The sequence below is a fragment of the Rhamphochromis longiceps genome, linkage group LG10, assembly GCF_057381845.1.
Source record: "Rhamphochromis longiceps isolate RC_006_pf linkage group LG10, R_longiceps_female_GT1.1, whole genome shotgun sequence".
Taxonomy (NCBI): domain Eukaryota; kingdom Metazoa; phylum Chordata; class Actinopteri; order Cichliformes; family Cichlidae; genus Rhamphochromis; species Rhamphochromis longiceps.
In genome coordinates, this window is record NC_140566.1 from 25,922,922 (window position 1) to 25,936,983 (window position 14,062).

At 43.5% G+C, this 14,062-nt stretch overlaps 1 protein-coding gene across 3 annotated transcripts in view; it reads left to right on the forward strand.

The window, feature by feature from the left end:
• Positions 1 to 13,515, forward strand: part of tcf7 (transcription factor 7) — a 73,095-nt gene extending 59,580 nt beyond the window's left edge. The window contains exons 6-13 of one of the 3 annotated variants that reach the window (XM_085421106.1): positions 480 to 569; positions 1,836 to 1,955; positions 2,075 to 2,237; positions 3,381 to 3,488; positions 4,203 to 4,250; positions 6,549 to 6,597; positions 8,881 to 8,953; positions 12,873 to 13,515. In XM_085421106.1, the coding sequence (XP_085277232.1) occupies positions 480 to 569; positions 1,836 to 1,955; positions 2,075 to 2,237; positions 3,381 to 3,488; positions 4,203 to 4,250; positions 6,549 to 6,597; positions 8,881 to 8,953; positions 12,873 to 13,260 (1,039 nt within the window). In that variant the 3' untranslated portion in view covers positions 13,261 to 13,515. The remainder of the gene's footprint in view (positions 1 to 479; positions 570 to 1,835; positions 1,956 to 2,074; positions 2,238 to 3,380; positions 3,489 to 4,202; positions 4,251 to 6,548; positions 6,598 to 8,880; positions 8,954 to 12,872) is intronic. The other 2 variants (XM_085421104.1, XM_085421105.1) reach the window with 2 other exon arrangements.
• The last annotated feature ends 547 nt before the right edge of the window (positions 13,516 to 14,062 follow it).

Consider the following 14,062-nt stretch of genomic DNA (forward strand, 5'->3'; position numbering starts at 1 on the left):
GATTGTGAATTAACTTTATGTTAGAACCATCAAATAACACACAAGTCCTGAAGTTTATTTTATTTGGGTTTAATTCTGTTTTGTTTGCGTATTCAAATGCAATGCGGTATGAAATGTACATGGGTGACTTGAAGAAATGTATGCCTGAGCACGCACAGAACAAAAAAAGAAAAGCTGAATGAGTGTTCGAAAGCATCTCTGCAAAACTTTCCACCAGATTAAGAGACAACTTATATTGATGTTAAAGGATGGGAAAGGCACAGGAATGACAGCAAATTTCAGGGGTAAGGAAGTTTGTTGGGAATTTGGAGGATTATGCAGTGGAATAATGGTTCTGGAAGCATTCCATTAGGTGACCTTAATGAATCTGTTTCCACCTAATTCCTTAATTTAACCATTAAGGGCAACAACAAAAAAACTTTTACCTGTTAAATTAAAATCTTCTGCTCCCGTCTCTTCCCTCTGCTGTGCTGTGGCAGGCAGAGCCAGCCTGTCTATCCTGCCCTGTCCCCATGTGGATTCAGGCAGCCCTACCCCTCCAATCTCCCCAGCGCATCGTCCTACTCCAGGTACCGTAGCCGACTGGCCAGCTTGAGCCAACCCGATCCGAGTTGGGGTTGGGGGAAAAAAAAGGGCAACGCTCTGCATCACCAACTCCTGTTTATAGCACATCTCAAACGTCTGAGCAGGCGTTTTCCATTCACCGTGGCAAACTCATGTTCGGCCTGATTTCTTTGGACAGCTTCTGTAAAATTCTATTGGAGCCAGTGTGCTGTAAACAGGACCAGTTCAGTGTTTCGCCAAAAAGAAGCTGAGTCAAGCCAAGCTAATCGCTGCTGCAGAATATGAAATGTCACACACACACAGAGAAATAGAAACAACCATTAGGACAGCTGCTTTATTTTTTCTTTTCGCTGCCCTTAAGCTTTGTTCTGGTTGTAATTGTGTCTTGTCTTTATCTCGCTGTAAAAACTTCAATGTTTTTAAAAAAAAGAGTGTTATTTTAGTCGTCATTGCAGATGCTTTTCATGTTTGCAAGCACACGCACGGGAAAATTAAGTGTGAACCCACTGTGAGTTTAAGAGGGTTTTTGTCTTGAGTCAAATTTGCAAACCCATAAAGATCTCTGCTTGCAACACACAGATGCTTTCTCTTTGTGTTAGTTGCCTAAAATAGGCGAAGAATCCCCAGCCTGTTATGCCAGACAGGCTGGGGATTCCTCATAGCCTGTTGTCAGTGACTCTGGTCTGTTGACAAGAGGCACAGTGTTTAACAACCCAAAATGGAACAATTAGGGACAAATTACTGATAGATATCGCATAACTAACCTGCAAACAGGTAGGAAAATATGAGGGAAATACAAAGCTAGATCACATCATGATTGGTGGAATGCATTTTTGCTCCCTACGAGTCAAGGTGTGTGACACACGAAGAAGCGTTTTCCCCTCAGTGCCCACTTCCCCTCTCTCTCGCTCAGTAATGTTTGGTCGCCCTCTAGTGGTGATAAATGATGGCTTCACTCTTACACAAAAATAAACTTTAAAGAGCTTCTTTGTCACATTTGTCCCGTGTTCTGTATTGCATTTACTCAGCTGTAGACACAAGATGAAACACAAACAACACTGATATGAAGCCCAGTGGACTTTCCATGCTTTCAGGCTCACTGCTTACATAAAACTGTCGCTCCTGCTTTGATGCTTACCGCCCTGCCGCCTCCTATCCTCAGTGCATCTCTATGAACTCACCTTTTTTGTCACCCCCCCCCTTTCTCTGTCTTATCCCCCCCACCCCCTTTCCTCTGCTTTTTTTTTCTTCTTCTTTTTACCCTGCACCAGGTTTTCTCACTCGCTGATGCTCGGCCCATCGGGCATGCATCCTACAGGGATCCCCCATCCAGCCATAGTGCCCCCTACAGGCAAACAGGATCACGAGCAGTATGACAGGAGCATGTACGTGTAAGTATACCCCTCGCTCCGTTTTAGGTACATTTATATTCATGGCTCCACCCTTTGTCACAGTGTAAGAAACTATAAAGTTCTCACAGCCTCATTCCTTCACCCCACGTCTTCATCAGGAAGCCACAGGTGGAGCCCAAGCGGGAGAAGGAGCCCAAGAAGCCGGTCATCAAGAAACCTCTGAACGCCTTCATGCTTTACATGAAGGAGATGAGGGCAAAGGTCATCGCCGAGTGCACATTAAAAGAGAGCGCAGCCATCAATCAGATCCTGGGACGAAGGGTGAGGGACGCACACACACACACACACACACACACACACACACACACACACACACACACACACACACACACACACAGGCATGCACATTGAAAAGCAGACTAATCCTGTTTCCAGGTCAGTCAGTAATTTCACACATGAGGAACATGAGAGGTAATGTGAACTCTGTTTCCCTCACTTACCAGACTGGTACTTATCTAGCACTTCTCTACTTTACCTGCACACTCACAGCACTTTCTACCACTACACACACACACACACACACACTCCAGTGCTCATGGGTGCTGGGAATCGTACCACTGACCTTCCGATTAGTAGATGACTCATTTTTTCAGCCACGTCCGCCCCTTATTCTCATGCAGTAGTGCAAAAAAAGTAAGAGGAGTTACAGTCTATTGAACCTGTAGTACCCACTCAGGCACAGGGAGAGCATGCAAACTCCACACAGAGGGTTCGAACCAGGAAGCGTCCTCCTGTGAGCCGACATTTCAAACCCCTGTATCATCCAAATCCTTACATGATTATGTTATAAAGAGAGCGTCCCAGAGATGCACTGCCTTTCTTCTGGAAAAATGGAGAGAGGTTTCTCATTTTATTAAAGACTTCAATGGCCAGTAGTTAACAAGGTTTAAAAATTACCCTCCTAAATGTAAAACTGTGTCTACGGTACATAACATCATTAGGAGAGTCAAAGGATTTGAAAACAGGCCTGGAAAACTGAGCCTGGGGCCCTCGGGCTGCGCTGCATTAAAAACAGAAATGATTCTGCGATTGTTATCACAGTAAAGGCTCAGGAACACTTCAGGAAACCACCAAATGCAAATTGACACGCGATGAAGAAACATTTAAAAACAACATCCAGCTCATCTGTGCCGTAGAAAGAGAAAAACCGTCCTGTTGTCATAAAAATCTCCGTTATAATTCATTTATAGTGAAAAATGAGCACATATTCCACACAGAAAAATAACATTTAAGTTTCTCTCTTTGTACTATTTTCACTTTTTTGTATATTCTCAATAGAAAGAGAGTTTAATGATCAGATCAGTTCAAAGCCATTATCAAAGACTTTATTGCCCAAAACCCAAAAACTGTATAAAGGCAAGTCTGTGAAAATACTGACCTTCCTTTTGTTGTGTGTGTTTCCAGTGGCATGCACTGACCCGGGAGGAACAGGCCAAGTACTACGAGTTGGCCAGAAAGGAAAGACAACTGCACATGCAGCTCTACCCAACTTGGTCTGCTAGGGACAACTACGTAAGAATATGTTCTTCTTATTCCTCCCTCCCCTGTGTTCATGAGCCTATTCAGAGTGAGAAGAAAAACAAGCCGATATGACTAATTTCCTGAGCCGTCTGAAAACAAAAGCAGGGATATGCAAAAGCTCTCCCACTTTTTAAAATGGAAAAATAAAGGTGTGCAAGGCAGGGAATGTTGCAGTATCTGCAGTGAACATCATTTTCCATTGTTACTGGTTTACCGCAGTTTACGGAAAACAGTGATTTCTTGTGGCGAGCTCTAAAAATGCACTGAAAACTGTGCTGAATTACACACAAAAAAGAAAATTGGAAGAAAAAAAATGTCCCCACCCCCTAAAATAACTTCTAAAACTGCAGTTCTAGTGATGCAAATGGTATTTTCTGAAATAAAATCCTCCCCTTGGATTCTTGGGTCATTGATTTATACCAATCTGAGCTTCCAGATGCATTAAAATAAAAGCCAGGAATCAGCAGAAGCTATTCACGCTTTGTTTTCTGTAAGGAGAAAACCATTTAATCAGAACCTGCTCTCTGGTGTGATTTCTGTGCAAGTGAAACCAAGAACAGGATCAGTCTCATGAAATCTGTTGTTTCTGACACTCTCAATGCCAGTGTTCTTAAATACAACGAATAAACTTATGTGGTGCATGCATTCTAGTTTCTGGCCTGCTGTGTGCCTTTGACTTCTCAGTTTGCTGTTGAACTCTTGCAGGAGGCGGGCCTTAGCGGGGTCGCAGGGGAAAAGAATAAAGCTGATTGGGTAGGGACACGTCTTATGGTGGATTTATACCTCTGTGGTGGGGGGAAGAAAAAAAAAACTAATGTGAGGATTTGCATGAAAGGGGTTGTGGGTATTCCTGTTGCAAAGTTTGCATGCACCTTCCAAAAAAACAAACCAAAACAAAAAATCTGAGTGACTCACCCATGTCAGCCTCCCAGACAGCACGCACGCAGGCGGCGGCAGCCACACGAGCCGATGTGATTGGTCAGTTTTGGATATGGCCTACGCTTTTGCAGCTGCTACGCCTGCAAGTATGTTAACCTTTGAAACACTAAATCACACAGAGGTATAAATCAGCCCGTTTGCTCGACTAACAGAGAGCAGGGCTGCATGGCTGGCCTCACTGCCTTAATATATAGCTTCAAAACACAGCACCTTCATTTTTGTAGCAACACAGCAAGACGTCTGTAAAGGAGGTTGTGGATGTTCTGTTAGAAAGACAACCCCGGTTATGTTTTGCTGTGCCTGCACTCTCTTGCTTCTCTACACGTGATTGGTTACCGAGCTGAACTCTGCAGGCAGGCAGGCAGGCGTGGGAACTTGGTAACACTTTATCTGGACTGTGGTTTCTAACATGTTTGAAACATCTAAACTGACACACAGATAACAGAGTAGCACAAGAAGATACCCCGTGACCGCATATGTCAAAATTAAGGGTTGCGAGGCGACCCGGAGAGTGTTATTTCTGCACTCAGAAATTACCCTCATGCTGTTGTGAAGGTGTTGTAAACCAGAGCTTTAATACTCTCTGATCGCAGGTGTAGGAGCTGTCGCTGTATGCACGGAGCTTTGAACATTGTCTTCACCTCTTAAACGGCTCTTAAATGTCACGATTCTAAGCACTGTAATTAAGCATAATCCACACTCTGTGGCTTTTTGATAGGCATACGATTCAAGTTTGGAGAATTTAAAGGGATAGTTCACCTCAAACAAATATGTGTTTTCCACCGGAGCCCGTTTAGATTGTTTTGGCTTGAGTTGCCAGTTGCACTTGCTTCCAGGTGTTCAGGGATCAAAAACAGCAAAACCCCGTTTTCGCAAAGGAACTATTTTCTTTTCACTGTCCACATCCGCCAGCTGGAGACAGCTTGCAGATGCTCAGTTCAAAAAAGGGGGTCACCATTAGTGTTTACATCCTGTCGTGCTGTCTGTCGTGAGCACAAAGTTTTCATCACAGGCAGATGCAGTTCTCCTTCTGCACTGTGGATTAGTCTGCAGTTCCATTACTTTTAAGAGAATTCCTTCAAAAGTGCGCAACTCAAATCAGAGCGGTCTAGATGGATAAATAATTAGGGAAAACTAGTAGATTTTGCCATGAATGCTCCTTTAGTGTAAAAATATTCTTGGGATATATTGTTAGTGACACGACACGCTCCAAAATGCTTTTGAATCGATCACAAAGTCCAGGATTTTAAAGAAAGAGCCTGAAAGGGCCACTTGATGATCAGTCCACAAACTGTTTATAGGTGAAGGACTGAGCTTTAAATATCGTCTGATGCATTTGGAAAATAAATAAATGAATAAAAACAAACTACCAAGTGTCCTCGCTGCCCTCTGTTCTCCTTCTGAGTTAAAAACAAACCACTGGACCTACGAGCAAAACAGGAAGTGAAGTTCCACATATCGCCCACACACCTGTGGAGGGTTTCTCCTCCAGTTCCCCCACTCAAAAAAAAACAAAATACATACACTATTATACTACATATAGGCTAGTATATGCACACACACACGCACACACATACGCCCACAGACTAAGAAGCTTCAGAATGGTGCACTTGCAAGAGGAGTAACCACATATACAATGCTGACAGCGAGCTGAGGAGGGTTAGACATCGAAGCGTAGGCGGTAGATTTGTGTGCCCACATCCTTCATCGCACCCAAATATGAGGCCTCACTTCACCATCACCGGATCTGTGTGAACAGCTCTGATGTTTACCTCAACAGTCACACATTACAATCAGCCTGGGGACACAGAACAAATGCAAACACGAATATGAAAACAGGAGTTTACAATGGCTTTAATCTGAATTCACGTTTCCCCCCTTTACTATTAAGGCCTTCAGCTTCTTTACTGTGCAGATTTCAGTTGATAGAAATGCCAGCCGAACACGGTGATTAAAAGTTATCTAAGACACTTGCACGTAACTTTTATCCTGCTTGAGATAAGCCAAATGAACTGGAAGATCTGCTGGTAGTCAGCAGTGCAGTCAAGAGTCCGACTCATTTCATTTCTTTGGCTTTTTTTTTTTTTGTTTTGTTTTCTTCTCCTCAAACAGGGCAAGAAGAAGAGGAGAAAAAGGGAGAAGCAGCAGGACTCCAACACAGGTAAACCTCTAAATATGGATTTCCTTGCTCTCGTCTGACGGATGGTTAAACGTTTTTTCAAAAGCCACACACACAGAAAATGACCAGTGCCAAGACTTCTGGATTTCAGAGAATTCAGTCGAGCTTGAGTTTGCGTTGGCGCTGCGTGCGGCACGGCATCTCGGTGTGCAGGATGTGTCTCAAACGTCAAACCACCCACCCACTCTGCTTTCCATGTAACCTCAATTACAAACATTTGAATCCCAGTGTGCAAAACTTTGTGCTGATCTTAGCTGTTCCAAGTTTAAAAAAAAGAAAGAAAGTCAGCCATCGTGGCAGAAAGGAAATCAAAAAGTCTTATCGCATGACTAGCATTTTCCCTTTTCCACCTCCGCCATGTATGAACAATAACAAGCTTCTCAGCTCTGACCTGTTCGGTTTTGAGAACGCAGACGTGGTAGTTATCCACGTCCCAAGTAAACCACTTGAGTGCTTGTGGTAATACTATAAAAGCTACTACAGCATCGGCACGATGGCATCAAAGGTGAGACGATAAGAGGTTGTAACACTTTTGTGATTGTTTTAAAGAAGGTCGTGGATGTTCGGCGTCTTCTCGATGCGCGGCAGCAGATAAAAGAGCCTCGGTCTCCCCTCAGCTCATGCTAGAGCGACCTGAGTGCTCTGCCTTAACTGGCACGATGCTTCATTTTACCGTGCAGTAACACCGAAGTATATTTACTTACAGTATTGTGTAGGTCCAGAACCATCCCTCATTTCTTTGTAAGTGGTCTTGAGCAGTAGCTCTCCAGGCTTTCTGAAGGTCTTTTAGTGTTTTTCTTTTCAGTCCAGTACTTGTACCTGAACATTTTCAGAGATTTTTGTTGTTGTTGTTTCTTTTTTATATTTGAAAGATTGATAAATCAGGGTTAAATGGTTTTACCAAAGACACCAAACACAGAGATATTACCCAAAGCTTCATCACAAATGGTGTCAGTGGAAGGATGCCAGTCAAGAAGCCATTCTTAAGGGAGAAGGGGCTGAAGTATATCAGATTATGCAAGAATTGGATTAAAAATCTGTGGGAACAGGTCTTATGGAGTGATGAATCCATCTGTAAAACACAATGGAAACCCTTCATGGTTGGGGGCGACATTTTAGCCAGTGGTGTCGGGGATCTTGTCCGAATGGAACTATGTCCAGTAGTACCGCCAGATTTTGATCCACTATGCCAGAGGTGTCGAACTTCAGGCCTCAAGGGCCGGTGTCCTGCAGGCTATAGATCTCACCCTGGGTCAACACATCCGAATCAAATGATTAGTTCATTACCAGATCTTTTGGAGAACTTCAAGACATGTTGAGGAGGTAATTTAGCCATTTAATGATCTGTGTTGGATCAAGGACACATCTAAAACCTGCAGGACACCGGCCCTCGAGGCCTGGAGTTCGACACCTGTGCACTATGCAAAACCAGCTGGAAATTGTCCGATAGGCATGGCAATAATCCCAAACATACTGCAAATGCAGTAAAATCATAGAAAAACACACAGTGAGACACTATTAGCACTATTAGTCATGGATTGGCCTCCACAGAGCCCAGGCCTCAGCTTAATTAAGCGGTTTGGGATCATCTTGACAGAAGCCAGAAAACATCCAAAGAAGAGCTCTGACTTCCTCAGGAAGCCTGGAGAACTGTTCCTGAAGACTGCTTCAAGAAAGCTTGACTAAGAGAGTTCAGGCTGTGTTGAAGAATAAAGGTGATCATACTAAATATTGACTTTAACTCTGTTTGTGTCTTATAGACTGTATTTTAAAATATGGTTGCACATTTAAGTAAATCTCTGCACGTTTTTCCTGTTTTACATACAAAATATAAAGAAATGAGGGGTGGCTCAAGACTTGTGCACATTAGGGTATTTTCAGCAGATGTTTCAGAAACTGGAAAATATATTTTTTTTGGATTTGGGCGTCGTTTTAGAAACTGAAAACCCTTGAAAGGTCCAGTACTAACAGCGTGACAGCACGGCTGCTTCTTCCTCTGTGTGTTAACTGACCCACATGTTTAACTAAGTTGTGTTGGGCGGTTGATCTGCTGGTTGTTAATGTCGCATTGTGCCGTAACCATCTACTAACAGTTTTACTTGATGGCTTTTTCCGAACAAACGGTGCTTTTGTCCTGCCCTGACGAGCTTGTTTCTCTCTTCGTCTCCTTCTTGTCTGTGTCTTTTGTCGTCTAACCTGTTTCCTCCCCTCTTCCTCTGCTTTTCCTCCTCCCCTTTTCCTGTGCATGCCACGCATTGTGCTCAGACCCGGGCTCTCCTAAGAAATGCCGGGCTCGCTTCGGCCTCAACCAACAAACGGACTGGTGCGGTCCTTGCAGGTGTGTACCAACCATCCACCCCACTCGCTCCGCAGCACCACGCTATGCTCACGACTCCCCCATCTTTCTTCTCACACCGCTCAAGTGCATCGTGTCTCTCTGATGCCGTAGGAGGCAGAGCAGTCTTGGAGGTGGCATCAATCTCATTAATCCCATCAAGCTTGTTTTTTTTTCTGTTTTCCAGGCCTTTTTTTCAGCCTTTTCATTTGTCCAACAAGTAAACTGCTGAATGAAGACAAGCCCCCTCCCCTATTGTGATTATACCTGCCAAGACGAGCTCTACCTCCTCGTGTTTGAGGTCTGCATGTCATCTCTCACTAACCTGCTGCTCTGCAAATAGAACCCATACATATGCAGTTAATATATAGCAAACAGCGAAACATGCTAACTTTAGTTAGGCTTCAGTCATGTGTTTACTTGCAGGTAAAAGGTCAGACATGCAGATTTAGAGGTGTCGCATGAGTTAAAAATGTATTTAGAGACATGTTTTCACACCCCGTCACTCCACCCCTATATTTAAGTCTGTAAATATATATATGTGATGTCTCACCCACACCATCGAGGTTAGTTTGGGTTCTTCAGCACCACTGGCATAATGCCTTGCATAAGCAGGCCCTCTGTAGTGAATGGCTAGAGGTTAAAGGGGAATACCACTCATTAAAATGCTCTCTTTCAAAAAACAACAACAAAAAAACAGTATTATTCCTTCCTTATGTAATTGTAATAGCATCACCGTTTGTCAAAGGTCAAACTTCCACATAATATTTCTTTGAGTGAAGAAGCTCAAACAGATGTATGTTTCCAAGGTCGCCATATTGGAATCATTAAAACATGTCGGGAGCCACGTTTCTAAACTCAAGCTGGGAATTTCCCTCTTTTCCCTCTGTCAGCACTGGATTAGTCCGAGGCAGTTGGTGTTTTACAAAAGTAAAAGGAAACTGGGTGCGCAGGGATTATTTAGAGATCAGGTACGCCGGCTTCACCGGTTGTTTTATTTATCTGCCAGAGCAGCTCATTTGTCTTCTTTATTTATTTATTTTTAAATCCATTCTCAAAACTGCAGCGCTCTCGGATGCGTTTCTCCCCAGCGAGAGCTGACGAATGGCAGCGGCACAAGATAAATGATCAGAAGCGGGCCCGTCAGCAGCTCGCACGGCCGGGTTTGAGACGCGCCAGGATTCACGGTGCACGGCAGCCCAACGGCTTTGCTGCAGGAGTCAGGGATCTGTGTGGTTCTGCAGAAAAAGTTTCTACCACCACAGCACTGTAGAAACCCTGTCGTCTTCCCCACCATCACGTCATGGAAATCTGAATGTGTGTGTGTGTGTGAGTTTGTTTCGCTTTGAGAGAACAAAGGGGGCTGAATGTGGTTAGAGCAAATCCTTATCACCACAGCTCCACACAAACACACACACACTAGCGCGCTCCCTGCAGCTTTGCATTTTGACGGCATTCTCATGCCCATCTGCTTTCAACTTTCTCCATTCATGCGATGTGGTAACGGGCGCCTTTTGATGGTGAACTCTGACATTTAGAAATCACTTTCTATTGCACTCTTCCTGCCTCTCTCCCTCTCTAAATATGGCCTAGCGCCTTTCCTTGCGGTTAAACCCGGTGACTCATATCATATTCTGGTAATGATCATGGGATCCTGTTAACTGCTTTGATGCTGTACTCAGCGGTACACAAGTCTGCTTTTAAGTATAACACCTCACAAAGCACAGCAGGGTTACTGCTGATTGCCTATTAGACACATGTAATACGTTCGGTTCAGAACAAAAAGAAGTAGAAAACTGAAACTCCAAACTAATCGCTACGCAATTCTAATACTACTTTTGTGGTGCTTAGGTTAAGTGAAAGTGTCAACTCGCAGGCTCTGTGTGTTAAATCTTTAATCAAAGGAGTTCATTCATTCATGCTAATAGCACTAATATAATCACGGAGGCGATTTTTTAAAACTCATTTTAAAGTCGAGTGGTATTCCCTGGTTTCAGTTATCAGGATTTTGTGTGGATGAAAGGATCAACAAGGTTTATAGCCTTTGCATCAACTATAGAAGCAGACGTTCACAAGTTTAGCTTAGCATAAAGGTGCAAGAAGAGTTCAAAAAATGAAATCTTTTTAAAGATTTTAACGAGTTGCTTTATTTCACAAAAGGTCCGGTGTCCACAATTCAGATGAGAGTTATTATATTTTGTTTTTGTTTTTTCATTTCAATTTGATTTATTTGGCTTTTCTTGTTTTGGTTTAGTTTCATTTTAATAGGGATCAGTATTTGTCAGGGGTTAAATCTAAGATGCTCAGAAGAGATATGAAGATTTAGATTCCCTACTATTAATAATTATATGCATCCCTGGTCAGCTGCAACTATTCTATTGCCAAGGACCAAAATTAAAGATATTTCCTGCACAACATTGTATCAGATGTTTATCTTTATCTATTTTTTCTTTTTTCCTTTTTTTTAATTATATCTCAGTTTTTCAAACCTGGGATTAGAGCTGTACTGCTGTCATTCCTATGACATCATATTAGTGTTGCTACAGGACTGTCATTTCAACTGACCAATAGGGCTTTTCAAGCCTTTCAGGATGGAAGGGGCTATTTTAAACTACACTATGTTAAAGCTAAATTAAAAACTTCAACTGAAAACAGAAGAAAAAATACAAAAACAAAAAGAAAACAATGTCTGACTTTTGTGTTTTCTTTTTTTTAAACTTCTCTTTATCAGATTTTATACAGTACTGTTTGAATTTTGTTTTTTAATATAGCACCAAATCACATAACAGTCGCCTCAAGACAGTAAAAACCCTACAATACTGCAGAGAAAAAACCCTAACAATCAGACTCCTCGTGAGCAAGCATTTGGTGACAGTGGGAAGGGAAAACTCCCTTTTGAAAGGAAGAAAGTTCCCTTACAGTCTGCTCTGCAATTCAGTTCTAATGTGATGCAGTCAACATTTAAATATAAATGACACAATTTCAGAATAGGGGTGCATAAAAGAAGAATGACAAACAACTCAAACAGCAGCACGCACACACAAACGAGCATAAACGGAAGAAAAATTGGTTTGTTATGGACATTCCCATGTAAGCAGGGCCCATGTCTTACACAGCTAGCATATTTAAGCTTTCCTAACTTCAAGTAGGTCATGACATCCCTCAGCCATCTCATATGGGAAGGGAACACGAGACCTTTCCAATTTTAAGGATAAGATGACGAGCTAGCAGGAAAGCAAACTTTCCCCTCATTCTCAAATCCCTGTCACTGAAGCTCTCACTATATCCTTACACATCACTGCATTTATTCATTAGTTGTCATTAAACCCCGCCTCTCTTCCACAGTGTGTTTTTTGTCCTGTCTCCGCCCCTTCACCCCTAACCAGTTGGCTGCTCCTCCCTGAGCCTGGTTCTGCCAGAGGTTTCTTCCTGTTAAAAGGGAGTTTTTCCTTCCCACTGTCGCCAACTGCTCGCTCAAAGGCTCTCATTTGATTGTAGGATCTCTGCTTTGTAATTTAAAGCACCTTGAGGTGACAGTTGTTGTGATTTGGCTCTATATAAGCAAAACTGAATTAAATAACAGCACGACTGGTCAGCTGCTATTGTCGTCCTGAAGCAACACAGACTGGCGCTGTAGTAAGCCAATCTGCATCTGACACTGTTGTGATGCACATTGCGTGTCTAACAGAAACCACCCTTTCGCCATAAACGCACAGAGACTCACAATGTGCAAATGGTGGCATTTACATTGCTCTGGAACTGACCTCCTTCACGTAGAGACATCCACATACTGCTATTGTTCGCTGTGTCCATTTGTGTCCCTGCTCATTGACCTCAGTGTGAATGTTGCATCTTCACTAAAGCCTGCTGACATTTACCATCCACACTTTATTCACAGATAACTCTCTCTGACTGTTCCTAGGAGGAAAAAGAAGTGCATTCGCTACCTTCAAGGAGGAGGCTGCCCCAGCCCAACTTCTTCAGATTTAAGTGCTATAGACTCTCCCCCGTCCCCTTCTCCCGCCCGACACCGTCTCTTCCAGCTCCAGCGGCCCCCCTCCCCGGGCTGCTCCCCGCCGCCCACCTCCCCTTCGGCACGTCTCCCCTTGTCTCCGCCAGCGCATGCACTCTCACACACGCGCTTAACTCCGCAGCAGTCTGCCGGCAAACGCGGGGACCTCCGCACGCTCGCAGCAAAGCACCCCCACGCACACCCGGAACTGTCCAGCAAGCAGACGCACAGCCCGTCGGTGCTGTCGGCCGCCAAGGCCGCAGGACTCTCTCTCAAAGTGCTAACAGAGACCCAGTGATGGCTGTGGTCTGCTCGCATCAACAACCCCCACACTCCTCAGCTTCCTCCAGAGCCGTTACGATCATCCTCATCAGCTGACATCAGTTTTATGTACACCCCCTCCCCCTGAGGTTCATTTGATGTTACAGAAAAAGGAGCAAGTTGAAGGCATCGATCCCTCCCCTACCCCACCCTATCCTCAGTAGGACAGTAGCTGTCTCTTAGTTCAGAGGCTGGATTCGTCAATATCTGCATTTTTACGGTCACAAAGTCCTTCTCAAAGAGATCTGTCACGTGACATTACATTAAGCTGAGGACACAAGCCAATTTGAAGGATCCAGTCACTGAACTGGTGACCAAAAATCCACCAGCTTTAGAACACATAGTAGCGAGCAATGCTAAGGTGCATGCAAAAACAAAACAATAAAAAAATGATTGCGGTTCTTTGGCTCCACCTGCTGCAGTTAAAACTCAACTGAAGTGATTATCATACTTTATGGATAAGTAACTCCATAGCGATGACAATCTGACATACTTTTACTCTTAAAGCTTCACCATCACATCCATCTCCTGGAAATGTTATCACCCATTTATAAGAACCACAAGAGGGGAGCAAGGACCAACTGCCACCCAACCTGACCAGCAGAACCTCAGATTCCAAAAGGCATGGATTCACTTTCAATAGCTGCCATTACACAGTCTGACTCTAAGTTTCCCCCTTTTTCTTCCCCAAACATTTTCATGAATACTTGTGCAGCTTCTTTGACAAAAAATATATAAATATATATTTCCAGCAGTTTTAAAAAGAAAATTCTGAAGTT